At 43.0% G+C, this 27,486-nt stretch overlaps 2 protein-coding genes across 12 annotated transcripts in view; both read right to left on the bottom strand.

Moving 5' to 3' along the window:
- Nucleotides 1-419: 419 nt before the first annotated feature.
- On the bottom strand, nucleotides 420-18,736 carry GPR89B (G protein-coupled receptor 89B). The gene is made up of 14 exons (XM_063347984.1): nucleotides 18,608-18,736; nucleotides 15,259-15,318; nucleotides 14,278-14,381; nucleotides 12,670-12,776; nucleotides 11,744-11,845; nucleotides 8,592-8,712; nucleotides 8,256-8,336; nucleotides 4,905-5,014; nucleotides 3,530-3,618; nucleotides 3,061-3,153; nucleotides 2,619-2,714; nucleotides 1,959-2,048; nucleotides 1,240-1,305; nucleotides 420-1,081 (listed from the first exon to the last, which is right to left on the bottom strand). Exons 1-14 carry the CDS (start codon nucleotides 18,647-18,649, stop codon nucleotides 875-877), a joined length of 1,368 nt encoding a protein of 455 aa, XP_063204054.1. The 5' UTR covers nucleotides 18,650-18,736; the 3' UTR covers nucleotides 420-874.
- A 777-nt stretch (nucleotides 18,737-19,513) lies between these two features.
- GJA8 (gap junction protein alpha 8) overlaps nucleotides 19,514-27,486 on the bottom strand; it is a 47,648-nt gene continuing 39,675 nt past the window's right edge. For 10 of the 11 annotated variants that reach the window (XM_063348038.1, XM_063348007.1, XM_063348046.1 and 7 more), the window contains one exon: nucleotides 19,514-26,139. In XM_063348038.1, the coding sequence (XP_063204108.1) occupies nucleotides 25,983-26,139 (157 nt within the window). In that variant the 3' untranslated portion in view covers nucleotides 19,514-25,982. The remainder of the gene's footprint in view (nucleotides 26,140-27,486) is intronic. The other variant, XM_063348071.1, reaches the window with a different exon arrangement.

Here is a 27,486-nt window from a genome sequence, read left to right on the forward strand (position 1 = left end):
TACATGTTTAAGTCACATGAATAAAATTTACTTTTATGCCTTGAATTACATGAAGAAGGGGAAATGGGCTACTGTGGAAGAACACACAGGTTGTGGGGAACACCACATTTACAGCATATATGGTAAACAAGGCATAGCTGTGGTCTTTGACTTCACACTGAACTCTAGCAAAGAGGAATCCAAACCCTCAGTCCATTTATGCAGTGAGAAAAAACAAAGTAGAGATTCAGCAACAGAAAGTTAATCTTCAGGTCCTAAGGCCAGTAGGTACTAGTGATACACACTAGTGATACATTCCATACAGAAATGGAGTGAAATTCTCTCCACTTCACTTCTGTCAGGCAGCAAATCCTAGTCACTTTCTAGCTCACTTCCAGCCAAATCTTTGGGGCTGACAAAAAACAACTGTGATGCTTGCATGAGATATTATAAAAGCTTGTTTAATTCCAGACTCAAATATTCAATTCCAGAATTGCCATCCTCTGAATCCCAATTATGAGTTATTTTCAAAAGAAAAATCACATTTCCTTGGTGCCTTCTCTGAAGATGTTCTTCTCACAGTAAGAGGTCTTACCTCAGACAACCTACTGTGCAAGTTCCAATGCCCCTAGATATTGGTGTACGCAGGAGTGCCCTTATTCCTTGCCAATGAACTATCTCACATTCAATACGCGCATTCCCTTTACTTCGAGCTGTGGCACCTTAACAAGATGAGCCACAGAGCTTGACGATGACATGTGTGAAAGATCAAAGAGCCAGTTACGCTGCTGGAATGCACAGAGTAGTCTTGGCTCTCTTCAAGTTTTGCAGTCCACAGGAGTTGCAGCAGTGCAGTTGAAAGGACAGAGAGCAGTGCGCGACTGCAGTCCTTAACTCAGAGGGCCATATGCTTTTCTGGGGCTTGTTTGTGTGCTAAATAGAGAAAGAGGATACTGGACAGTGCACTAACTAGGAATATCACATCAAACCAACGATGATAAAAGTTGAACTGGAGCTCTCCCAGGACTTCTGTAATAATAGTGCGATACTCTAGAGGCATACTCATCCGGATCAGGAGCACTGATGACACAAAGTACATACCCTGTAAATTAAAAAACAGAGAAAGTAGTTATGATATCACAATTGGCTATGTGGCTAACACGGGTCAGCATATGAAGATTTTATTATATGTATATGTATACACATGCAAATAAGTATGTATGTATAAATGTGTGTGTGCCCATGGTTCCACATACTCACCATTATCTGTGCTAAAAGCAGAACAATAACATTAGAGGACTTGCTGCTGGAAATGGCATAGAAGAACTAGGGGAAAAAACAAAACAAAACAAAAACGTTGGAAATAAGCAGTCAGATAAGTCTGATGTGCCTTAGGACGGCATGAAAGGTACATACCATTCAATACTTTTTAATTTTAAAAAAACTATACTTTCTGGCAGGGTGCCTGTACCCTACTTTCAGAAACTTGCAGTCTTAGTCTTAAACATGAATCTCCCTAAACCAGTGGCGCCATGTGGTAGAAGTCATATAACAATATATATTAAAGCTTAAGCTTAGGTATCAAAAGCCAGGTCAGGACAATGAGTCACATGTCTCTTGAGTTAATGCCTTTCCAGTCCTACCAGCAGCTCAAATTAAGCAATCTAAATTCTTTTCGTCACCATCTCATCAACCTTACTAATGAGCCCTGGCTACAGCATCATTTTGAACCCTTGCTTACATTTAACATCTCATTTAACATCTACATCTCTTCCCAACAGTAGTAACAATAGAGACTGAGTGACGAAATAAACTGCAGAAGGTATTCTTCCTCCCTTCCTCCCTCTGCAAGCATTTAGATTCATATATTTAAAACATAAATGTGCACTGAAAGTTTATGCAGTATTTGTCCCATCTAAAGTTAAAGATCTGATAACATCTGTCCTGGTCCAAACCCACATACGAGTCCTGGCTCTTACCTTTGTTAGTGTAATTAACAATCCTCTTATAGAGGTAACAATGATTATTCCAACAAGAATAAAGGAAATGTGCTGAGACCAGAATTTCACCTGTATCAACAAGAAAAATAGAGTTAAACCTCTAACCCTAATCCCATTTGCACCACAATGTATAGCTGCCAATTCTTCACAATATTTGTATTTCCTAATTTTACAGATATTCATTGTAGGCAGGTTTCTATAACAGACGTTTTCGCAAATATATTAGCAATTCTTTACTCCAAACACATGAGAAAAACAGATTTAGCTTACATCAATCACAAAGAACCCTGTATTCACAAGGATATATTTAAAAAGTGTAAATGGCAGAACACCTATGTGTACGATCAAACATTATCACTCTGTAGCTAAATGAATTAATCTAAGCAGGTTGACTAAGGCGTTTCCATTTTCCCAAAACAAACAAGCAAATCACTGCCTCTCTGGCAAGACCACATTACCATCCCAGCATAAAATCAGTGTGAAAGCAAAGTTCACGGTGCATTTTCCTGTTCTCCTCAGTAAGTTAGAAGTCAAAGACACATTCTCAGGACTCTATCACTCTCTCCCTATCAGCAGTATGATTTTATTTAGGTAAGAGAGAAATTGCAGAAAAGGCTGTAAGAATTAATAAAGTCTCACATCAAACTGGATTCCCAGATAATTTACGGTGATCTCAATTCCTCTTGTGACTGGATCAGTCTTCCCCACACGGTCAAATACAATATTGATGGTTGCCTGCAAGAGAGAGATGGATTTACACTTAAACAAGAAAACAAAAGCATACCTCACTGTTACACGTGGGACACGTGCATGACTCTTACTTTGTATCACCAAAGAAAGGGGCAGGGGGTGGTCAGATTGTCTAAGAAGGTACAAAATGCACACCTCTAAGAATTGCTTGTCTAATGCTCTACACAAACCAACAGCTTTATTTCAACCAAGGGCCAGTTTCTTTCAGAACTTTCAAAATCAGGATTTTAAGGAAACTGGAGCATTACTTGATGAACTGCATGTATAACATGATCTATGTAGTGTGTGACATTTGCATATGTCCACATAAAACATTAAAACATTTACTTACCATGAAGATTTTCCAGACACAATAGATGGAGAAAAAATAACCCAAAAAATTAAAGTATTTTCCCTGGAAAGTTTTGGAATATTCTATTCTCTCCTGGAAATACAAAAGGAGGGAGGGGGGACAGAACACACAAAAAATAAATATATCATTTCCACAACAACCCACAACACAAAATTTTAATTAAGCATCAATAGCAGCAAACACAGTTTTATCCTTCTACACCTCTTAATTCAAATGTTTCTGAACTCAAAAATTTTAATTCAAAAAGTTTCTGAATGGCTTTAGGGACATGGGGCATACTCCAGTATGTATCTGAACGGAAAGGAAACTGCCAAATGAAAAAGACAGATCCTCACTCCGCCGCATCACAACATTTCAACATTTACCTGCTGAACAGCTTTCAGTTTCTTGCAACATACATTCTCTTTCAACCTACTCTGGCCTCCCAACACCCAACTTGGCTATGTACCTTTGTTGCATGCAAGTCAGCAGTTTCCAGAAAAAGCTGCCGACTCAGCTCTTCTAGGGCATCCACTTCTTGCTGGATAAGGGACAGATCTGGCAAACCAGCACAGTCAAGGCTAGAATAGGTCACAAATTCTTAATCAGAAACAAAACATTCCCCACCTTCAGCCCAAGGGCCACATCTAATGGTTTGATCACTTTTTTGATCCAGATCAGTTTTTTTGATTAAGCCTTAATGCTCCTTGTTAATACTGCACCCAAAGAAATCAAGGATACATATACTGCCCACTACATTTAAAGAAGGTAGGCAGTACACAGTATTGAGGCAGTCATGCAACAAGCCTGGGGAATCAATCACAGAATAGAACCAGAACTCTCGAAGACTGCAGCTCCACTTTGATCAGTGTCCCTTGTCTCTGAAGTGCATCTCACGTTACGTCACTCTCACACCATCTTCATAAACAAAACTGTTGAGTAACTGCTCCAAGAGATTAGTGATTATTTTTAAGAGTCTTGTCAAACAGCCAAACTCTGATTTGGCTATTCCCACACCTAGTGGGAAAGGAGAGGAAGAAGAGTCCTCAGCCTTAAATATGCAAACTGCACACTTTAGGTGGTCTGGCAGAAATCGTTGGTAGGCAACTGTAAGTTAGAGAAATACAGACCCTTGCGATTCATAACAGATTCCTCTTACCCCTTTCATATGGGCAGAACAGTTTCTATCCACCTGTTCCTATCCACCTTTTTGTCACACTGCTATAGTACCAGTGTCCAGCCTATATCATGAGAACAATTCATTGGTCAACAAGTTGCTTCCTGCCCTTCTTTTTCTCACAGCTTTCCAACATGGCAGAAAGCCAACTAAAGACTAGGTAAATTGTTCCACCAACCCATTGTTTTGCACAAGTATGTCACAGGTTCATCCCAGAAAAGCATATTTCAAGTTATGAGAAAAATACACAGGTCAGTCATAGTCACATGAGCAGAGGATACATCGGAATAGAAAGTTGCCTCCCACAACAGTGATGTGATGGGGTAGGCACCCGCAATGTGACACTGGAAGCGTGCACATCTGTCCTGTGATCTGCTGTACACCTCAATCATGGTGATGCAACAGCACACTTATAGGGCAGGGCAGCAGCATACAACTCCTGACTGTGTCACAGCAAAATTACGTGTCCAACCCCTGGGCAAAAGGTCAGACAGTAGAGTGCTAGAAAGCAAACTTCCCAGGAGACATTAAGCCTTTTGCTCAGACTGCTGAAACGTGTTGAAACACAAATGCTTTGTAACTGGCCCAACTAACACTCTTCATTTCCAAACAGAAGAAAGCTGGAGCCACCTCCCGAGACAGGGGCCAGCATGTAGATGAAGGATACTTTCACTGCCTGAAACAGATGTTGTAACACTTTTTATCATTCCCCAGAAGCCAGTGGGTTTGTTATGCACTTCTCCTCTCTGGAACATTGTCCTATGAGCCACTGCTATCCTGAAAGAACAGAAAACACAAGTCCTTAGGAATAAAGTATTTTTATAAAAAATCAAAACACAAAAAAACCCAAACAAAAAAACCCACCAAAAACCAGTTCCCTAGAAGACACTGTTAAACTAAATTCACTGCAAACAGATGCCCCCTCTTTTTTTCCCCCCCACCTAAGCACCAATCTTGCTTCATAACATTATCTTGATTAGCTCTGGAGTAGAGCCCAGATCTAATCAAGCGAGATTCAGTGAGACACTTCCCAAGACTTCCATTCAGGATCCTGCTTCAATCCTTAAAGGAATTTAAACCCAATTAAAAATAAAAATTCAAATGGTTTTCTCAGTCATATGATTAGTCGCTTTCCTCAGACGCATGACTGTGTTATCTCAAGTTCAGGAATCGGAAGACTTCTCATGCTCTTCTCTCCCCTTGAACACCTCTTCTTTATCACTGCACAGCCGCCTCCTCCACAGAACCGTGGGCGCGGGATGGTATGCAGCAGCACTCTCTGACATGCTGTCACTCACTACTACTGGCCTGCATGACAAGCTGTTATGAAGCATAAACACATAAATCCTTCACTGGACTGAACCACTGGGCGCTTCAGGCGATCTGAACATCACTCCTGAAGCTAATTCCAACACTACAGCAGCAGCTGCATATCGTCCCTCACACCCCCATGTGCACTGCAGCATAATCCCCGCGAGCAGCGCTGGCTTCTGGCCTCATTCCCTCACATTTCTCCCCATTGAAATTTGTGAGCCAGTTATCCACTCCTAAGCTGAACACTATTCATAGGATTGTCAAGGCGATTCATGGTTCGACAGTGTTTAGGCCCCTTCTTGTAGCTGCAGCCAGTATTGCTACATTTGGCACAGAGCCCTCTTCAAGGCTGTTGATAAGCAGTGTAATAAAAAAATAAATACCACTCCTCCTTCACATCCAGCAAAAGAAACACCCTTGAGGCACCACACATAACACACATAAAAGCACACGTGGCCGCAGACTACAAATAACAGAGATCTTAGAACAATTCAATTCATCCTGATAGCTGCCAAATATATGAATTGCATTTTTAATCCTTGCTTTTTTCCCCAGTACCCAATTCACACATTCCATCCCAAACAATCCACAGCATTGCAGCAAAAAATGCAGCTATGTCAAGGCAAAGAGCAAAGCTGTAAGTATACAAAGGCAAATCTTTTCTTCTGAGAGGTGACAGGGATCTCTGTACCCACACAGTAGTCAGGCGTTCTGGAGACCTCATAGAAAGGATCCACAGGCAAAAACCACACACTTTGCCTGTGTAGATAACATGAAGCAAAATGAAGCAACGGTGTCACAGAATCCAGGCATTTCAAATCTGAGGCTTAGTCACGTCATACCTGCAAGCATGAATATAAAGAACTTGCCAACCTTAGAGGCGAGTTTCCATAAGGTTCTCTCAGGAAGCAGAGAACAATAATTCCCGTGCATCAGGGAAAACAGCTTTCAACAACTATCTCCTACTGACAAGGAAGCCAGCATGAATAAGGGTTGGTATGAGAAGAAATGTCAAGATCAGCAAAGAAAACAAAAAAGCTTTATGTTCTATTGCCTTATAATCCTTGTGTGCGTTGGTAAGTTCTCAGTTAGCAGCAGTACTGAAAAGGTGACTGGTAAGTAACTGACAATTAATGGAACTATAGCATTTACTCTACACTTTAAAATACTGCTATTCCCACTTGTTCTGCCAAATGATTTTTGGATTGCATTTAGACTGATACAAATCTAACTTTTTAAACTCTGGTTCATCTGAGCAAATAGCCCAATTATGCAAGCTGCTGTCAAAGCCAGAAGAGAATAAAATCCACGGAACTCAAGCTTCTGCTATTTCTTGCACACTTCTGAGACTACACAGTTTCAGGGGTTTTTTTGGTTGGTTGCTTGGTTTTTTTGAACACAAATACATGAACTTCAGTATAATACCCAAGCAATTAACACACTTTACATGGTTCTTCATAACAGTTAGAAAGTTGCTATATTCAGAAGATTTCCTGGCCATAGGAAGGCAAGAAAGTGCTAGTCAGTTACAAGTCCCAGACATCCTTACTTTTACCCCAACATCACTCTCTGTGGACCAGAGGTCCAAAAACACTGTACAAAACAAAAGAGCAGAGTCAGAAGCAGCATTACACAATATCTTTTAACTCTAAAGCCAGTATTTTACTATCCTCCTAATCAATTAAATCAGTTCAACCTGAGTAATTAAATCCTCTCACTACTTTCAGTGTCACACATGACCACAACTACTGAGTTAACATTTGTTCACCACTTAACATTTTTGAAGGGGAAGAAAAATGTTATGCTTTAACTACAGTTCCATAGGCTAATACTGATCAGCAGATATGCACACTGGTGACTAATTCAGCAAGGTTAGACTGTCTAAAAGGTCTCTTGTCATACATTAAAAGATTCCATTGAAACATTAGTGCATCAAAAGTAAAGTCAAAGGGACTGCTGTGAGAATTCACTGTCAGACATTCAAACCTTTAAAGTGACTATGGTATTTATTCTGCACAACTAGTAAGGCATGTAATACGTAACTGGCAACAGCACATACCTTTTATGTGTAAATGAAATTACATTGTTTCCGAAAGCAGTTTTTTTGCTTGGGATACATGGAATAAGCTAAACCAACAAAAGCTGAGTTCTGATGGCAGCTCGTGCACTACACTACATTTACATTAGCAATGTTTTGCAATTCTGCAAAACTGAACTAATGTAAACCTTGTCATTTGCAAGAACATAGCTGTGTCCACACCAGCTCATTAGCCTGCTTCAGCCTTGACCAGAAAACACCAGATCCATAGAGCCGGAGAGCGCTCAATATGTATGAGCCAATTGCTGTACTAGAACTGCCAGAGAGAGCACCAGCTGCAGTGGCTTACTCATCAGGAGAGAAAGGTGCCCATCCTACAGGCTAGTCGAGCCACCATCAGAGAGTTACAATTTGCCTTGGAAGCCTAATTTGTGCCAATGCAGTAAGAAAGGGTGTTATTTAGTGCACGTGTCTGGGGAAAAAAATGAAGTTGTGTATCAGGCCAGAATGAAACACCACACAGCTCAACCCAATTCAGCAACCTGTTTCACTGGAAAACGCAGCCCTGACAGGACTAATAATTTTGGTAACTTCAAGACCAATCTTATACTATACTGACTGAAAATCCTTGAAATAAATCATTTCATGCTACTGCTGCCTTCTCACCTTTTTTTCTTGCTAACGATCATGTCCATAGTCTGAAGGAGTCGTCGCTCCAAAGCCAGAATATCTGCATCTGTCACATTCCTGCAAAATGAAAAAACACCCAATTAGGCCAGCTATCCCATTTCAGAGGAAATATGCACATGTCCATGAAATAAAGAAGAGAGAGGCCTGTACAAGGAGAATACGTTTTAGCAATGGAAATGGTTCTAGCACATAGACATGGTAATAGCTAGATTCAGAAAAAAAGTTTTGAAAAAACTTGGATCGATGCTACAGGGAAAGCAGAAGAAAAATCTCAAAAAAGGTGGACAAAATATTTCACAAGGCTGGAGTTACCTGAGAAAGTAGGACATGTAAGTGTATGGACAGTTGACAGCCCCAAATCCTGACAGCAAAGCCATGAGTGTCACCCCAATCACACCCACACGGCTGATGAGCTGTTCTATGGAGAGGATTCCTGAGAGAGACAAAACACAGCATCAGTAACCTTGCTCTCTTCACTCTGCTCCACACTTGGTGCTTCCACAACGTAACACACATACAGAGCTGCTTAATGAATCTGCCTTCCCACTGCAATGACCAGGGTAATATGAAGTACAGTCAGGGACTATGAAAAGAAAAAAGGTAGAAAGAAAGAGAACATGCTTTCTCCCTCAGAAAGCATGTTACCATGCTTAGAAACAGGGATGGGAAACTATAGCTATGAAGAAGCTTAAGACAGATCTGAGGAGGACTAAAAGTCATTACTTTGGTTCTAAATTAATAAAACATTAGTGATTGCACTTTGCTGAGATGGGAGCACAGATCATCCACCAGACACTATAAAGGAGGCATGTTCCGCAAAGCTACTTCTGCGATAACCAGGAGTGGAGTTACTAAGCCAGTTAGTTCGGGCAAACTGGCCCAAAAATGTCTGAACCATAGAGAGGAACCCCTATTCTGCCAGTTAGAAGTGACCCCCCCCAGACCAGATGCAAATTGTTCTTGTGGCACAGTGGAGTTATGACAGCATGGGAAGCTTATGCCGCTCCTGGCTGTTCAGTATTCATCTTGGGGGGACACGCACATTGTTGAGGTGACCACGACAAGTACCAAGTGGACTCTAAAACATATAATCACGTAATACAGCATGAATATCAAGCCTGTGCTGTAACCAACACTAAGCATTTATTCTTCTCAGCCATTAAACACAGACCTCAACCTGTCTTCTTAGGGTACAGTGCCATGTGCTACTAAACATCACTCACTTTTTTGGGAGCTAGTTATAGAGCAGCTGCCACACACAGCACATTTGGAGCTTACATGATTGCAAAGCTGAGATGGCCAAGCGCCAAGCCGCATTTCATGCTTCAGAGAAGGGGAATAAATGATGAAAACACGGCAAAAAGACTTCACAAAGGGAGACTGAGACACCCAGTCATGTGCAGCTGCATAGAGATTTACACGAGCTACAGAATGTGCTACAACACACTGGCCTTTTGCCCCACACACTGTCAGACCGCAGCAGTTAAAACAGAGATGCCTTCAAAATGACATGACATTCCACTGGTTAAAGCAATACTTTCCCGTAACACTCACAGCAACCCTACTCTTGTGATCAGGTCAGATAAAATGAATGTTTTATCAACTCAGATAAAGATACAAGTTCTATCGGAACACTAGTATGTAAAGCATAACCTTCCTTCTACTACGAGCTCCCAAACTCAGCTCTGTTAAACAAGCTTCAGAGCAACCAGGCTCCTGACTCTGAGCCCTGATTGATGGTGCGTTTCCCAGCTGCAGCACACTGCCATCACCATCCCCAGGCAAGGCACCCCCAGGACAGGATGCCAGTGCACTTGAAAGGGCCCCACTAGTCATTGCAATTCCCCCGCTGCAGCACAGCACCATACATGCAGGTGAGCAGGGTAGGGCACGCTGAGAAAGACACGCCTGGTAATGAACTGCTATTCATTAAGCACAGCCTCCCGTCACATCTTCCTTCACAACAGGGTCCTTCCTACCCGTCTGAATTGGGCCGCCACCAGCACACGACAAAGCCCCGCAGAAGCCTTGTCAGTAAACGCAGGACAGCAGCACCCCAGCAGTACAGCAGGGAAAAAAACACCTAGAATCCTTTGCTCTAACCTTATGTCTACACCTGGTAGGATAAGGCACTGTACAACTGTAAAGTGGAGATAATCATCCTGTAAAGCAGAAGTTAAAAACAGAAAACACCCCACTACCAGTTCTGGAAATCTGCAATTGTTATGCAGCTTCACAGAACCTTTCGAGTGACCTTAAAAGGATTACCTAAACCCTACGGCAAAGTTCCCACTGGCTTATTATATTCTGCAAACTCAAGCGCTTTCTGCAACTGAAAGTGGATACACGGTTTTTCTTAGCAATGAAACACTAGGCAGAAGGATCCACAGTATACACTCGCCACTGTATTTCAGTGGCAAATGACACAATTACAAAACACAGATACACGCTTTCTCTTAGGAAAGTTTTAGGAACACAGATGAAAGGGTGGGCAGATCCTGCAGCATTTGGTAACCTTCAATTTTTCTCTTACACAGAGTACAGAGTGAAGCAGCCTCCTAGAGAACAGAAAGATTAAGCCGACCGTTATCTACGCAGACAGACATATTCACCAATTTGAGTGAAACTGACTGAATTTCACCTATTGAGAGCAATATACAATTTCCCAGTGCAAGGGAAGGGCAACTTAAGTTACACAGGAAACCCAGGTGACAAATAGTCTGGTTCTACAGTGTTATAATCCTTCGGCACACCAAGGTGCCTGCAGGGTTTAGTACAGTTAGGCACATGCTAACAACCTCTGTTGGTCACAAACTAGGCCAAGTGCACACAGTATCTTCACACTATAAATACTCTTGGTGCCATGACTGCAACACAGAGATACCCAAGTTAATTCTGCACATAAATAGCTCTGGCGACCAGCAGAACGTACCAACTCGCTTTCTAGTACCATGCAACCATACTGCCTCTGGGCTCAGGCGGTGTACAGAGCTGTACCGAAGCCCGCATGCGCTGCCAGACGTGTTGCTGGCTACAGTCTATGTAGCTCTGGTGTTTAGGCGCCCTGCCATGCTTTGTCAACTGGACGGCCACCTATGTTACATTGATCTGATTTCAGTCACAAGAAACAATAATCTGACTGAAAAAAGTCAGATGAAGGACTGGTTCTTATATACACTGTGTTCTTATATACACTTGGTTCAGTTAGGGCTCATTCATTTCCCTAAAGTTTTCCTGTGGCATGGAAGAAAACTAATGCAAATAATTCAAGGTCTATCCACCCATTTCTGTCCGCCTGACAACCTTCAGATTGCAGATTTCAAAGCACAGCAGACTCTCAGCTGCAAGAACTACTTTCTACAGTCCCAACTGTAGAGCTGAGACAATAATATCTCCAAGATAAAAAGTGAGATAACAAAGCCTATTTTCAGGAGGGAAGGAATGAGCAAGAATATGAAACTCACCATGTTTTGGGCTGAGAATGGGAAATGGATCCCCCAGCTTCCAGAAGAAATACATAAATGTCAACCACAGAACACATGCAAAAAGCAGTTTCTGTCTGTGCACTAACGGAGAGAAAAAAAACACAACAGTATTTTAAAGTTCTTTCTTTAGAGGTCTTTCAAGCTCGCAAAATTGCTACATCGGTCCAAAGGCTATTTGAGCACAGATGCCCACTGACAGAGCTACAGGTAGCAGTATGCACCCCTTTGCTTCCTACAGAACTGCCATTTGCAAGCAGTAATGCAGCGACACACCTCTTTGGCTTTTCCCCACGGATGTACGAAGAGGGCTGCGCTATGAACAGGGATCAGTTAGCTGTATCTTTCTTGTGTGACCCTGAACATGAAACTTGAAAACCTCACCTTCATGCCAAAACTACACACGTAATACTCCCAACCTACATGCCTAAGTTTAATACAAAGAACGATAACTATCAATAGCTCAAGGGAAAGTGTTCATTAGCACACGGAAGAGGCCTCATCCAGACAGCAGTAAGCAAAAAAAGCAAAAGTAATTTATTGAGCTGCTTCTTTAACCCCCTAGCAGAACAACACAGCCTTGCCAAGGGTTCCAGGGTTTGGCTGCAAGCTTACCATTGGAAACAAGCAAATTTCAGTAACATTACTCTAAAGTGCTCAAATTTGTCGAAACCCATAAAGAAAAGCTACATTGGTTGCTGTCAGGTAAAGTATCCCCTAATTGCCCAATAAACAGTTCATGCTAAAGCATTAAGTATCAAAGAGAAGTTATGTAGCCAGAACAAAGGCAGTGGAAGGAGGGAGCTATGGGGCAAGTGACCAACACATCTCTCTCTCAGAAAAGTTACTTCTCATTTGCACGCGTAGTCTCAAATTATCAGCCTCGCTGCCATAAACCAAGTACTCACATAGTCTGATATTGCTCACAACAAAGTAACCAATGTAGAAGGGCACCATGAAGACTAAGATGAGCAAAATGACACACAGGTTCAGCTTCCAGTGAAAGTATCGAGAGCTAAAATAAAGCCAAAATACTGATTAGCATGCTATCATAATACAACAAGTTTCTCACAGACAATTGCATGTCAGTGCAATCCTTTCAACCACATCAAATATTGGATAATATTGGCCTAGCGCATAGAATATTCTGGATTTTGTTTGTTGTTTGTGTTGGGGGGAGGTTGATTGTTTTATTGTTTTGGTTTTTTAATACAGAGCTCAAGAATCTGTATTTCAAAATTAACAACTATCCAGAAAAAGAGACTGGGTTAATTTTATCAAATACTGTATTTTCTACAGTGACTAATGCCAGTTGCAGCACGGTTCATTTGATTTACTGCTTATCTAGTTGAACAGTAAATCAAAACTAAGTATAAGCAGTAATTAATTTTGTAATGAGCAGCTGAGTCAAAAAGGGCTAATTCAAACTGAAAATATTTAAAATATTTAATGTTCATAATTCAACATGTTTCACTTCAAAGTGAGTTGTCTTATGTGCAAGACATTGCGAAGCAAGAATTTAAAAATACACATATATATCAAAATGATCAATACTCCTCTGACCAAAGGAGATCAGTCAAACGTAGATGAGATTCACCTTGGCTGAACTGCCTTTTCTCTTAGCTTGAATAGAAAAGTACACGTCCTGTTCCCAACATTAACTCATATCCTCTTATGCCTGGTGGAAGGAGAAATTATGAGGATCCTTGCCCCTTTTCCTAGCTAATTCAGAGGCAAACATTTTCATCTATATTGATGTCCAGCCCTTTATCGAAGCTTATAAAAGCATTCTCCTCAGTGATGTCTCTGGCTGCAAGCTCTACTGATTAATGACACACAGTCGGAACTAATATTACCTCTTATCAGTTTTGTATTTCTTGCCTTTGAACTCCTTTGAGTGCTCTCTCATGCTAGTGTGATGAGAGAGAATATGCAGGAAACCCAGCTAGCCTCTACGTGTTACTGTTCTATCTTCTCTTTCCTACTGAGTTCTGAAGTAGACAGTTTTAACATCCCCTTTATATAGAAGTCTTCGCTCTATGTCAAGGGAGGATGTGCCTTTGATTCACAAATACCATGTTATTACAGAAGTAGTTTTCACTTCCTAATTAGCTTCACATCTTACTCGCTGCTCTGGCCACCACAGAAAAACTAGCGCTTATAGTTTCTATAGGCCTTAACATCTGAAAAGTGCCCTTCAGCACGATCTGAAGCTTCACAACACTCCCATAAAAGAAACCATTTCTTTCAACTTCACAAATGGAAAAAGTCAAAGACTAAAGCCTTGCCCCAAGGACCTAGACCACACTAATAGCAACTGTATGAAAAATGGGGAGCTCATGACTTCTAGTCTCATGTTCTGTCAAATAAACAAATCCTGCTGATCAAACATCTTTGAGCTGTTGACAATTTTCTCACTCCATTTCCCCAATCTAAGACTAATCCATTCATTTAGAAGTCAGACTGAAGCCGCTGAACACAAGGCAGGCTAGGCTTTAGTGAGCTCCCAGACTCACCTGCTGTTCAATACCCCCAAAATCTCAAAGATGATGAGTTCAAACATGGTACAAGAGAAGGCAAAAGTCACAGAGAAGATCACCTGGACCACATACTGTCGCACCTGCAATGGAGAAAACAAGCCAGAGACATCAGGTGTTTCCATTCCTAGAATGGCACCCGGATATCCCTCAGGTAACGAAAAACAAATCACAAGGCACACTGGCACACAAATGGGTCTCTTGCTTCAAGGCACCTTGCCCTTTATCTAAACTGGAAGAAACAAACAGCTTGTTGGAAAGCAGAGGGCAAACTCATAAATTGCTCACTATTACCCTGATTGCAGCTACCTGCACATTTAACAGAGACGCCTTACACAGAAGGGATGCAAGCAAGCAATGCCCTCTGTCAACTTGACTAATGACAGACCCTTGCTAACACAGCTCTTGGATCCTAACCTTAGATTTAAAAATAAGATCCATATCAGAAAAAACTTTTTGGGTCTGAATTTGGCTGACACTTAAGGCATCTCTGACCTAGACTATATTCCCTCATATCCCTCTAGGGATAAGAGAATGCAACGGTTTTACCCCATCCAATTCCCTCAACAATTAAGCCACAATGAACACACCTCACGGAGTTTAAATCAACCACTGAATTTGGTTTTGTCACAAAAATTTTACAATTAAATAAGGCAGGCTTACTCAAGCAAAAGGCAAAAGAGTTTCCTGTTACCCCTGCACCTCCTCCACTTTTTTTCCTTTAACAATAGCCAATATGGAAACTTTCATTGGCCCTAGAAGAACCCATTTCCCCAGATATCTAGGCGTCTTTCAAACAGAAGCACAAGAGGAAATTAAAAAGACAGGAACTGTAGAGACAATTAAAATTAAGATAACAGGGCTAAAGAGAGGAAGAAGGACAAATGCAGTTTCAAAAATGTTTCTATAATTGGGAGTAATTTTTAAGATATAGAACTGTAATGAAAGGCTCCTTCTCACCTCATAATCCTTGAAGAGCTTACGCATGAAGAACAGCCACCCAAATCCAAAGAACAGCACCTGCAGAAGAGATGAACCACTTAACATTTGTAACCAGCAACTTGCAAAATACAAAGCTACTTCGCTACTGACCACGGATGAAAGATATGGAAGGAAAAGAGCTAGGCCAAACTACCCAAGATCCACAAAAGATTAAAACTTAACACGGTATCATGGAAGGAAGAGTATTTTAGATGTTCAAGCATACCATACACAGAAGGCTACGACATTACAAAAGATCCAGTCAAGACAGCCTGTTTTTGTATTCCCAAATTCTCAGAATTCCTCAGTTCCTGGCCTGCCAGAATCCTTGGCACTGTTGTTTCTTCTTTCACTCTTCTAATCTACAGAATTAAAGTTTATACTTTTTGCAGGAAACACTGTAACAGAGACAAAGCAAACACCTGAATGTCCACAGCACACACATCTTCTAGGGATGAGCAAGTTTTATAAAAATATCTGCTGCTTCTTTAAAACTAGAAGGACGTTCAATTTTTATGGAGAGGTCTTAACACTAGATCTGGTTATACACTGATACAACCTGGAAGAAAGGTGTTAAAAGCATCTTTAAGGTAGAGAAAAGGCAGTGTTGAATGCCTCAAACCACAATCTGGAGTTGCAGAAAGCCACACAGAAAAGGTAGGTAACGCAGGAGAAGTTAACAATGCTTTGCATTTCAATGGCTCTCAGAGCACTTTAAAAAATTCAGTTTCAATTTAATTTCAGCACAGACCTGAGGAGACGGACTTAATATCACAGCTATTTTACAGATGAGTAAAATGAAATAAATACCAATTAAGCAATGTGCTCAAAACTGTAATTACCCATCTTCGGCCAGAAAAAGGAGACTGGGTTGTCAGGCCTTCCGGGGTAGTCCTGTCTATTCTGCAGAAAACGAGTGCAATGATTTAAAAGAATCCAAGCAAAAAGAGAATTCTGAAGATGCTAAATATTTTTTATAAGGGTCGTTTTGACCAAAGCAAAGAGAAAAATCAATATATGTCAGAAAGCATGGGACAAAGACAGTATTTCTTTTCAAGGGCCCATGGAAAAGGCCAGAGCATTCTGGCCCCCTGTGGAGACAAGAAACTTTCAAAGACAAAAATGCAGGAATCATTGTGGATGACTCCACTGTGCATCAGGAGCAACTGGATCCCAGCAGCAGCAAAGGTTAACAGAAGAACATGATTTACAGACAAAGAATACCTGGAAATCTGGGCAAGAAAGATCAAATATATTTGTCTTGAAAGAAAACTGAAATAGGAATGAGGTCTACTGATTAGTAACAGCTGGCAAAACCTGTTTGAGGAGAACTTCAGACTTTAAAGTAATTGGTAGCAAAAAGAAAAAGGTAAGATACTCCGCAACCCTCCCACCTACAGGTCATAAGTCAAAGAAGTATGATAAGCAAGTGATATTTACACAAAGTAATTCCACATTTAAGAGTGTAAAAGAGGAAAAAAGTAGAGGCAAACACCTCAAACCAAAATAACTAAATAAAGTAAAAGAAAGAGGAGATAATCGAGTACAATAGAAACAGAGGAAGTTATATACAAAGATTAGATTTCCCTTGTGTTAGGGACTGTAATAAAACATAGACAGGCATTACCTTAAAAGTTCACACTCTAAGACACCACAGGTGAATGTGACACTTTAAGTCTGAAAATTCTCGAGCATTTGACAATTACATGCAGCAATTTAAATACCTATCTTGATACTTTTGAAGACGATGGGAAAACGCAAAGCTGCCATCACAAATGAATGAAAAGCTATTAGGTAAGCTAGATCTTGGAATGCAAAGCAAATGACAGGAGCAAAAATCAAAGCATTATCAAGTAGGAGGAATGGCCAAAAGCTGTGCTTTCCTGAAAACTGTCAAGAAAACTACGGAGTCGTGCATGAAAGTCTATATGAGACAACCAACTGATGTTGAGAGGGGAAAGGTCCTCTCTCCTCAGCTCATCCCTCCTCATTACAGAACAATAATTTCACACCAGCTCTGAAGCTTATCAGATCCCTCTGTGATCCTGTTAAACTTACTTAAACCAAATAGTGGAGCGAGCACAAATAAGAGAGCATGACCATGCAGCAAAGCAAAAGTGAAGAGGGAGCAGAACTTTCTCCTTTTGGCAGAAGCGAACAATTGGACCACCTCGGCTGCCAGAGAGGCAGACAAGAGGAAAGGAGAGATGCTTACTGAGGAGAGGACAGTCAAAGGGAACACAATGGCGAGATAAATTACTAGCAAAGAAAGCTAATGAAGAAGGAGGGGGTATTTCCACATGTTAAGACCACAACCCACTTTGTAATGACAAAGATAGGATGACGTGAAATGTTTTAAAGGGCTCCTAGGTGAATTCAGCTGGTGTAAAACTAAGACCGGTTGAAAGATTACTTTGATGGCAGCAGAAAGAAAAAGCTGAAGGAAGCGCTGAATCACAGATGGATCAATGGAGAAGGAGGCTTTTTAGTGGTGTCCTTTTAGTGGTATCAAAGCAGATCATGAAATATCTTCCGAAGTCGTAAACAAGCAAACTCCTCAATAGCAAACCAGGGGTAGAAGACATAAGTGACCAGCCTTCTTGAAGAACATCAGCAGCAAAGTACTACCTAGAGAACAGCAAGATGAACTTTCCTGTCTGTCCCAACAAAAGAAAATCCAAATTTATAGCAGCGACGCAGCATGACAAGGGAAGCACCATTCCCCACAGCCTCTCTACGCACTACGTTCTGACTGGACAACTGCGGGAGGGCAACGGTCACCCTGGCACGTAAGGAAGCGGGCCAAAGATGTGTACTCCTCATCCTGCCCTGCGACAGGAGCCCGGGCGGCCGCAACGAGACAAACCAGCAGCCCAACACCCCTTCGCGCGCAGCGACGAGCTACGGTTTTGGTGCTTTTGGTTTATTTTTTTTTTTTTTTTCCCACCTTTGCTGCTGAGCAGCGGATGGGGAAGGGCAGCCGGGCGCGCAGCCGTTCCCTCCCCTCAGCAGGCGAGGCCGAGGGGGCCGGGGCGAGGGCGGAAGGCGGCGGCAAGGCCGTTGCTCTTGACGCCGTCTCCCCCCGATTCCCGCCGCCCCGGGGCTCCGCGCGCTCCGCAAGGCTGCGCGTGCGCACCCCCCACAGGCACCGCCCCCCGCGCACTCCCAACGGCCGCTTCCGGAGGGGTGGCGAGCGGGCCAAGGCCGCAGCGGCGACGCCCCCCCCCCCCCTTCCTACCCCTCCTCCCCGTCACCCCTCCAGGGCGGGGCGGGGCGGGGCGGGGCAGGGCAGGGCGGGGGGAACCGCGCCGCGCAGTAGCGGGGGTACCTGGGAGGTGACCATGATGCTGGAGTCGATGAGGAAGCTCATGGCGGCCACCGGCGGCGCCGCTGCCGCCCGCCCCGCTTCCGGGCCCGCGCTCGCCCCGGCGGCTACAGGGCGCAGGCGCGGGGGGCGCCTGCCTCAGCCCGTCCGGGGGCGGGGCCGGGGGGCGCGGCTGGAGAACAAGCTCCGCCCCGGCCGGGTGTCGGGGAGGCAGGTGCGGTGTTTCTGTGTCCCGCCGGACGGGGAAACACGGGTGGGCAGGATGCACCCGCCGCTGTGTGGGACCCCTGGAGGAAACGTGTCCCCTGTGTCCTGGCGTGGGCAGGGGGTGCCCCTCCCAGCGCAGGAGGAGGCCGAGGGAGGGAGGTGGTGGCCGGGGGGAAGGAGGTGGAAACACTATTCTGCCATTTTAGCAGCGCTTGGGCTCCTGTGCAAGAGTGGTGACAGCTGCAGGCCCGTCTCCCCACCGAAGGGGAGATTGGTGTGTCCCACCTGGGGCCCTTTGGCATCTCGCTGTGCCGAGAGCCGGCATGAGGCTGGGGATGCCTTTTAGGCCATGCAGTTATAATGTACCCAGGCACGGGGCCAGAAGGGAAGTAAAAGTTCAAACAGGGAATTTCCTGATGCCTATCGGCGTGAGTGAGAGCCAATCCTTCGTGCCACGTCCCCATTTGAACCTCATGGCATCCGTATCTTTTTTTTTTTTTTCCCATCTCTTAAAAACACACCTCACCTTTGCCACTCAAAACACTACATTTGGAATAATAAATCGTACGGGAAGAGAAAGAATCAAACAGGGTTAGTTGGGAGTTTAACAAAGCACAGAGCCCCTGCTGATTGAAAATCAGGAACCTTTATTCGTTACAACTCATTTCACTAGGAAAACGAATCTATGTTAGGTTGTGCCGAGTCACCAAATTAGTCCCACAGGCTCTTTGATTGTTTGGCTTTCTGTCTTGCTGCCAGTCGTCTTGGTTTTAAATTTGTCTCCTTGTCTACAGCATTGCAAAGAGGAAAAAACATTCAGCTTTCATGGGGAAATGAACTGAGGGAGCAGATTACTGTATCTGATCTGAGCCTTTTTCTTTTCTTTTTTACAGCTTCTGGTATTGCCGCCAATTAATGTAGAGCTGAGACCTGAGCTTCCCTGTTCTTCCTTTATGTATCTGCTACTTAGAAGCTGGTCTTTCCTAAAGTGTTGAGATTCCTGAGCTTGGAGGGATTTGTAGTTGTTTTGTTCTATATTGGTAGGTTGTGGGGCAAGGTTAGTTTTGGGTTGTTTTTTAAAGACGTAAGTTAACAGGAAATCCTTTAAAAAATGAATTATACAAAGCCAAATTCTGCTCTTGTTTACACCTTGGCAGCTCTGCTTGCTTCAACACAAGGTTAAAAAACAAGGCAGAGTTTGGTCATAGGTCTTTAAGCTTTCTTCTTTACATGTGTTTATAAATAGACTTGAAACGTGCCTCTGCTTAGCTGTAAATTACTCATCTCTGAGCCTTGGGAGAAACACACAGGGAATAAGATAATTCCTACTGGCAAAACTCATATCCACCTCCCAACCCCAGGACTTTTCTTTCAGGGAAGACAAGAAGCGTAAAAAGAAAATGGGAAATTTATTCCGTGTTGTTCTTCCTTAGCTGATGTGCATGTGTGGGGAGAAGGGTCTGTGGCACTCCGCAGGTACAAAGGCAACTTCTCGGTTGTGAGAGGCTGGTAGTTTCGTTAAACACAATACAGATGGAGGTGGCCGGAGAGGAGAGGCAGCGCATGAGGAAGAAGGGCTGGCCAGTAAATTGACAGGTTTCCGCTCAGTTCCGTGTTTTATACTTCTACATATTAAAGTGTGAATATAGCTCTTTTATGTTCAGTTTATAGAGGGAACTAAAGTCAAGTCTTTCAAGTAAAGCAGAAAGGTGGAGCATATTGAATTAAAGCAGTTTGTCGGCCAAGAGTATATTTAGAAATAGCACAGGTTTCCAGAAGGTGCTACAGGGCATACTCATGACAAATAGGCTTAGCTGGCAGCCGGCCATCCATTTTCTTTTCTCTCCAGAGGTTTTCATAAATAGGAGCTCTGAAGCTCAGAGTAATCCGACATCATTCCAATTTCTGAATTTCTTTTGAATTTATTTGTGGTTGAGTTCGGGTGATGATCTTCACTGGCAATAGGTTAATTCCTTTATGGGGTTTTCTATGACTTTTCTTTGAACTAACATATGTTTATTAAGAAACTTAACTAAATATTTTTGTTCCAGTAATTCTTCATATACCTAAGTAAAGGACTGGGAAAAAAAAGCTTTGCCTGTGCTAGTTATGGTTCTCGATTCTACCAGGTAAGTAGAGGAACCAGTGCAAAAAAGTTCAATTAAATTATTTTAAAGTTGCTGACCTTAAAATCCATAAATACCAGATTTGGTGACAGGCTGGGTTTCATTTGTGTGTCAGGTTGGCTTGCCTTGTCCTTACAATGAGGTAGTCGGCCGATGAGCTTGCAGGCTTCTTCGCTTCGGCCTTTGCCTGCAGCCTGCCCATCAGCTGGCATCCTGCACTGCGTCCTGGGATTCCCTGCTGCCCTCCTGCACGGCCTCTGCCCCACAGCTGCCTGTAATCCAGGATTTTTTCATATGCTCATTTGTAACTGGTTTTCCTTATCTCAGTCATCCTCCAACTGTCCCCCAAGCTTCAGGGAAACACCACAGGAACCAACTTTTCTGTTTGATGTTTCACCACAAATTCTTTGCTGTATTGACTTAAAAGTTTTTCGGTAGGCTACTCCATGACTTTTCCAAGCAATATAGCCTTTCCTCCAATAAATGGCTTGTTTTGCTTTTACTGTGCCAGGCTGGATCTAGCAAGGCAAAGGCCAACAGTCTTTGTTTGTTTTTTTTCAAAATGTTCTGTCAGTAGGTCTGTAATCACCATTTCTATTCAGTTCTGCTTCATCACAGATCAGCAAGCTTTAAAATACACCATTTTTTTGTTGACAGAACATTAAAATGCACTCCTCTGCACTTTCAGATGGGTTTAAAGGCACACTTGACACTGAAATTAAAGGGAGCTGGAAAGACCTAAGCCCCTTATGTTTCCATGATTTTCTCTGTTGACAAGCACACTCTTTTTTTTTTTTTTTTTTTTTATTTGTAATGCTCTTTCCAAACCAGTTACACAACACATGTTTCTTGCCTCAAGCAGCTTTTCTAGCTACCAAACATCAGCTGATTGTGTTTGTGTGTTGGTGTCTGCTGCGGTGCCCAGTTAGTTGGTGTTGCCTGCTGGGACAGTCTAAGCAAACTCTACCAGAACATTCCAGCGAGGCAGAAAGTGCCCCACACTCATTGTTCCACCATGCAGCGGCTGCACTGAGCTTTCAGCCTCCCATGGGATGGAGAGTTCGGGCTGGAAGGGACCAGCTGGTCCAAACTTGGGCTCAGTGCAACATCAAAGTCAGACCAGGGTGCTCAATGCTTTTCCCAGTCAGGCTTCATCCTCCAAGGATGGACATCCCACCACGTCTCTGGGCACCCGCTTTAGTGTTGAACCACTCTCCATTTGAACAATTTTTTTCCTTGTTGGCATTTTTTAGTCAAAATTTTCCTTGCTGCTCCTTGTGATCGTTGCCTCTTATCTGTTGCTGTGCACCCCTGTCGAGAGCCTGGCTCCATCTTCCCTGTAGCTCCCCCAAGTTGGGCACCCAAAGACAGCAGCTAGACCTCCCCACCCTCCTAGCCCCCTCCTCTCTAGGCTGAACAAACCTTCAATGTCTCTTTGTCTATCAAGCTGATGAGAGAAAAACTCCAATTGTTGGCAGAGACGTGAGTCTTGCCTGTTCTGCTGAAATAGGTGCATGCCAAGCTAGTTGCAAGAAGGGATTGTGTGCCAGGCTATATCTTGGCAAGTCAACACACATTGATTTGCCATGGTTACTAGTCGACTATAAGCACATTTGGTGTTGGCAAAAAGCCTTTCCTGAGCCATGTTAAAAGGTGTAGCGCGCGCACAGAGCCTAAGAAATGGTAGTGTCATTCTGTTGGGGGAAAAAAATTATTCCAATACTTAGACAAGTTCCCTGGTTTTGGTACGCTTATCCAGCCCCGGCCCTCAGGAGATCTGGCACCATATACTGTTTTATCACAACTGCCTCGGGCTTATAGGAAGGCTTTAGTCTAGTTCTCATGGATGTTCCTGCCTTTACTAAACAAAACTACGCCTAGGCTAGGATTACTTTTAGTTGTCAGCCTGAAAAGCCATTTTCTATACAAAACAGCAAACTGCCACTTTTTTTTTCAGTGTTGTGTGACACAGCCGCTCTTTAAATGTAAAACTGCACAGTCAGTGAGTTACTGAGTGGCAGGACAGACTGGACTTTCCTCCCTCAGTTAAGTAGATTTCATGCCCACACAGATCTAGAGAGCAGAGATTCCCCCTAGATCTCTCCCCTCCTACAGGAGGAGGAATCTGTACCTCATTGTGTTTCAGGGCTAAGAAATCGCTGGTATCTATCTCACTTAGAGGAAAGAATCAGTGTAACATGGTAATTTGTGGGTTTCCGTTCATGAAGCGTGGCTTTTTTTTTCCTGTGTGCCATAAGCAATTGTAAACTCTTCATGGAGACTCTGGAAAATTTACTTGGAGTTTGCACTGAGTGGTTTTAACAGAAGCCCAGCAATATTTTGCATTATACCACCCTCTCCCACATGCCTTGCAAAGACCTTAAAATTGTTAGACCTCCACGAGCCTGCGCCCCCCTCCCAGGAACTGTCTGATTTAATTATAAATGCTGCCCCAGAACGGATGCTGAGGATGGAGAAGAGTGGTCCACGTAACCACACTGTCGCTGCTTCATCTGGCCAGGCCAAGGCTGAGGTAGGAGAAAGGGGTGGGAGATCAATGGAGGTTTTTTTTACTCATGGCAAATCCACATCTGTGTTGACGTTGTCAGTGCAATGCAGCGCTCACATTTTCAATCTACCGTCCTTCTGGTCGAGGACTCATATAGTAACCAAGTTAGCAGTTCTGCCGGGAAATAACAAGGATACCGTGCATTTCAGCAGTGCTTTTCATCAGATCATTCCTACTCACTTTACAAACAGAATTAAGGAAGCCTCACAACATCCCTGTGAGGTAGGTGGAAATTCTTACACCCACATTACAGGTGGAGAAAACAGGCACTGAGAGGTAAAGTGATTATCACAGCAAGTCAGAAGCAGAGTTGGAAATAAATCTAAGATTATTATCCTAGGTCCACTGCTCTAGACACTAGAGAACACCAACTCCCACATGCTATTGTAAGCTAAGACACTACCTTTCTCTTCTATTTTCACCTCCTTTGGTGATTTTGACACTTGCATGTTATGCTCCTTGCAGAGAGCCATGTGATCAGGAAGTAATTTATTTGCACAGAGAGCTAAGGGGGTACACACACCTTTAAATGATCCAGGCGTGGCTCTAATTGTCCAGTGACTTCCCCCTTCCCAAGAAGATAATTTTCCCTGTTCTTGACATATATTTCTATGTTTTGCTTAATTATTTTTCGAGTGGAATCATACACTGAATCCACAGCTCTGAGGCTGTTATGCAACTTCACTAGGAATTTCTTGAATAAATGATTAAATTTGTCTCACTGAGAGGGAATAAAACACGTTTATATGCTATCACATCCAGAAATAGCAACAATCCTTTGCTCATCTGTAGGGCCTCCCATCCAAGGACCTCCCATTCTATTACTAGGACAATGTATCGAGCCTCACATTGTCTTTGTGAGGTAGAAAATGATTCATGATTGTACAAGAAGGAAGAATGACTTGCTGACAGTCCCACAGTGATTTCGTTGCAGAGATGAGGCTGAATGCCAGAAGACCAGACTGTTAGTTCCCTGCCCAGTTTGCCGAGAAGCGCTGTCTTGATGCTGTGTCTCGTCCTTGGTGGCACAGGTTCACTGGCAGCCTGGCAGAGTCCTTGAAAACTGGCTTGAAAAAAAATAATAAATCAACACGCAGTTGACTGGATGCAGGAGGACAACGCTGGCTTGTTTCATTGTGCTGTTGTGACCCGGAGGAAGAAAGAACGACAGAGTGTCCATTGAGTACCTTGCGTATAGTGCACTTTACTGAGGCACTCCAGTGAAAAAGAATGACATACTCAACATCTGATGATATTGTGAACCATATACCTCTGATGAATAAGCAGTCTTCTTACGCAGTCCAGTGCTCTAATGAAGGTATGCACATCAGAGGTCAGGAACGGGGATGGTTATTAAAATACCTAGTATGTAAAAGGACTTGTCAAGTAATTAGAAGTAAACAAGGGTGGGGGTAATTCATCTAGTCCAGTGCATTGGTATCTGAAAGGGTTAGATGCTCCGAAGAAGGTAGAAGATACCTCATACTGAACCGTTACAGAGTTTTGATTTTTACTTGCAGAAGAGTGTGTTTCCAACCCCCAACAAGCGGGCTGGTTTATGCTTAGAACCATTAAAACTCTCTTATACCTTTCTGTGAAGAAAATAAAAAGTAATAGACCTCATCTAGTTGAAGTGTGGTGATTTTGCTGTTCATCTAAATCTTTGCCCTTTCTTGAATTCTAGTGTCTTGAATTGGGCACAGTGGACTCTCTTCCTGCTGAAAAACATTCTCATTCCTCAGTTGCCTTTCATTTGTGTTAACTGTTCTCCTGTTTCTGTATTAAGAGAGTGGATAAACGGTGGCCTCCAGATTCTCTCTGTGCATGTTCTTTTGCATGCGTTGCTTTGACATATTCCTTCCCAAAACTGAGGAGGTACTTTCCAGTCTTCCTTCACAAGGAAAGACCACCTAACAGCCTTTGTCCAAGGAGCAAAGATTTTGACCTCAGGCTGGAAACCTTGGGAAAATACAGAGGCCCAAAAGGAGCAAAAGGATTAATAGTATATTTAAAGAAAAAAATAAATGTGGCACCGCTCTGGCGCTGAAGAATCCCAATGCACCCTGCAAACTTTCTACATATGTACAGCGTACTTCACTCAGCAGTCAAGTCTAGCCACCTTGGCGCTCGTGTAGGGCAGCTGCGGAACAAGGCAGGGGAACTCCACCAAACAGGTTGGATCAGTGAGTGACAGACCTGACTGCACTGGTGGCTGCTGGGGCTGGGACACAGGGCAGCAGGACTGGAGGTATGAGCCCAAGCCTACCCAGAGCTCTCTCAGACACCCATTTGACTTCAGCGGGCTGTGCGTCAGCCCTGCTGCAATGGGAGACCGCAGGGGGTCTTTTCTAGCTAATGGCGGGATGAGAGTTTTATGCATTATGCCAAAGACCTTTTTTTTTTTTTCCCCCTGAGCTGGATTAGAGCCTGCCCTGGGAACAATGGGATGGGCTTCAGCCCAGCAGAAGGAATTTGCTTAGCTGGCAGGGTCTGAGGTTTGCAGAGCAGAGCAGATGAGAGTGCATACCTGCGCTTTTCTGGAATGAGGCTCAGTTCTGGGGGGACATAGCTGTGAACCTGAAGCCTTTGAACGCATTGCTGCACTGTCCCAGCCAAAAGGTGCTGCTGTAGTCCTAAAATTAGAAATCCGCAGACAATTACACATTTGCAAGCACATGCTTTTCTGCCTTTTGTAACAAAAAAGATTTTGCTGAGGCTCTGAGAGTTCTGTACAGACCTGTTGGCACAAAAGGTCTAAATCATCTTTTGAAAGGCCTTGTTTTACTTGAGACTTTGGCATTTAATAGGGAAGCAGACCCCTGTCTGTCAAATTAAAAACAAAGGATGTCAAAAGACTGTTATCATATCAGACTTTTCCAACTTGAACAACCAGTTTTGTATTTAGAGGTTTGAATAGTCACATAGTTACCCAGACCCCTGGTTTAGATTCACAGGTGCCTTCAGGACTCTGTACCTGAGATTTGCTGAGTGCCCTGTAAGTTTGGGAGCTCCAGGAACTGAGCACATGTCAGGATCGTGCCATGAAGGCATGTATTTGGTTTCATGCTCTGGGGGCTGTACCTGTTTCCTCCTTTCACAGAAGCCTTCCCACGTTTGCTTTGCTAAATTGAGTTTCAGATCTTTAAGTCACAAGACTACAAGTAAAAAATACCATTTGAATTTATTCTTTCCAGTGCTCTGAAATAGGCTCAGGGCTGGATGACCCTCTTGGGAACAAATAATCCATCTGTGGGCATCTGCTAAATTGTCGTAGAGAGCTACTGTTAACCTTGCCCACTGTCAATGTCACTTGAAAAGCAGAAATATTTTTGGCAAAGGGAAAATATTTTTACCTAATTCAGATTTGCGTTCACAGAGGAACTGGGGACATTTTGGCCTTTATTTTCAGAAAAGAGAGGGGAAATACTGCTAACTATTTTAGTATGGTGGTACTAAGCACAAAATTCACTTTGTGAATTAAGTAACTGCAATTCCATGCCAACAGCAAAAGGGACATCTGCTCAGCATGCCATAGGCGGCAACAGAAAAAGAAATACTAAATACACTTGTTGGTCAGTCTTCCCCCTTGCTGTCTGAGGGGACAGATCTTCCCCACGTTCCTAGAGAAATGTGGAACACAGAGCTTCCAGTAAATACGTTCACAGTGGTGACATTTTGGTTTCACTGCCACGTTAGGTTTTAAAATACATCAGTTTGTGTATAGTATAAATATTACTAAGGAGCGTAAGGAGTGAGCTGGCATGTGGAAACAGGGAAATGTTCCTTTTCAAATGGGCATACAGGGCAAATAAGGCACAGTTACCATGATAGTACCTTTCCAGTTGAGAAACTCAAGAGGAAATAATATTCAAATGGCCGTTTTAGCACTTTGCTTAAAAATATCTTTTGATTCTTTCTCTATCTCTCCTTTTCTCTTCAACTTTTTCCTTTTCATGTGCTTATCCTGCACCTTCATACAG

Source organism: Chroicocephalus ridibundus, chromosome 1 (genome assembly GCF_963924245.1).
Source record: "Chroicocephalus ridibundus chromosome 1, bChrRid1.1, whole genome shotgun sequence".
In the NCBI taxonomy this organism is placed as follows: domain Eukaryota; kingdom Metazoa; phylum Chordata; class Aves; order Charadriiformes; family Laridae; genus Chroicocephalus; species Chroicocephalus ridibundus.

What these genes read in the sequence shown, in the direction of transcription:
- GPR89B (XM_063347984.1), bottom strand. Translation starts at nt 18,649, where the DNA reads ATGAGCTTCCTCATCGACTCCAGCATCATGGTCACCTCCCAG. An exon ending in AGCTCTTCAAGGATTATGAG is followed by an intron (nt 14,382 to 15,258) that starts GTGAGAAGGAGC and finishes TCTCCATTGCAG; the next exon opens with GTGCGACAGTATGTGGTCCA. An exon ending in GTGTCTGGAAAATCTTCATG is followed by an intron (nt 2,715 to 3,060) that starts GTAAGTAAATGT and finishes TCTCTCTTGCAG; the next exon opens with GCAACCATCAATATTGTATT.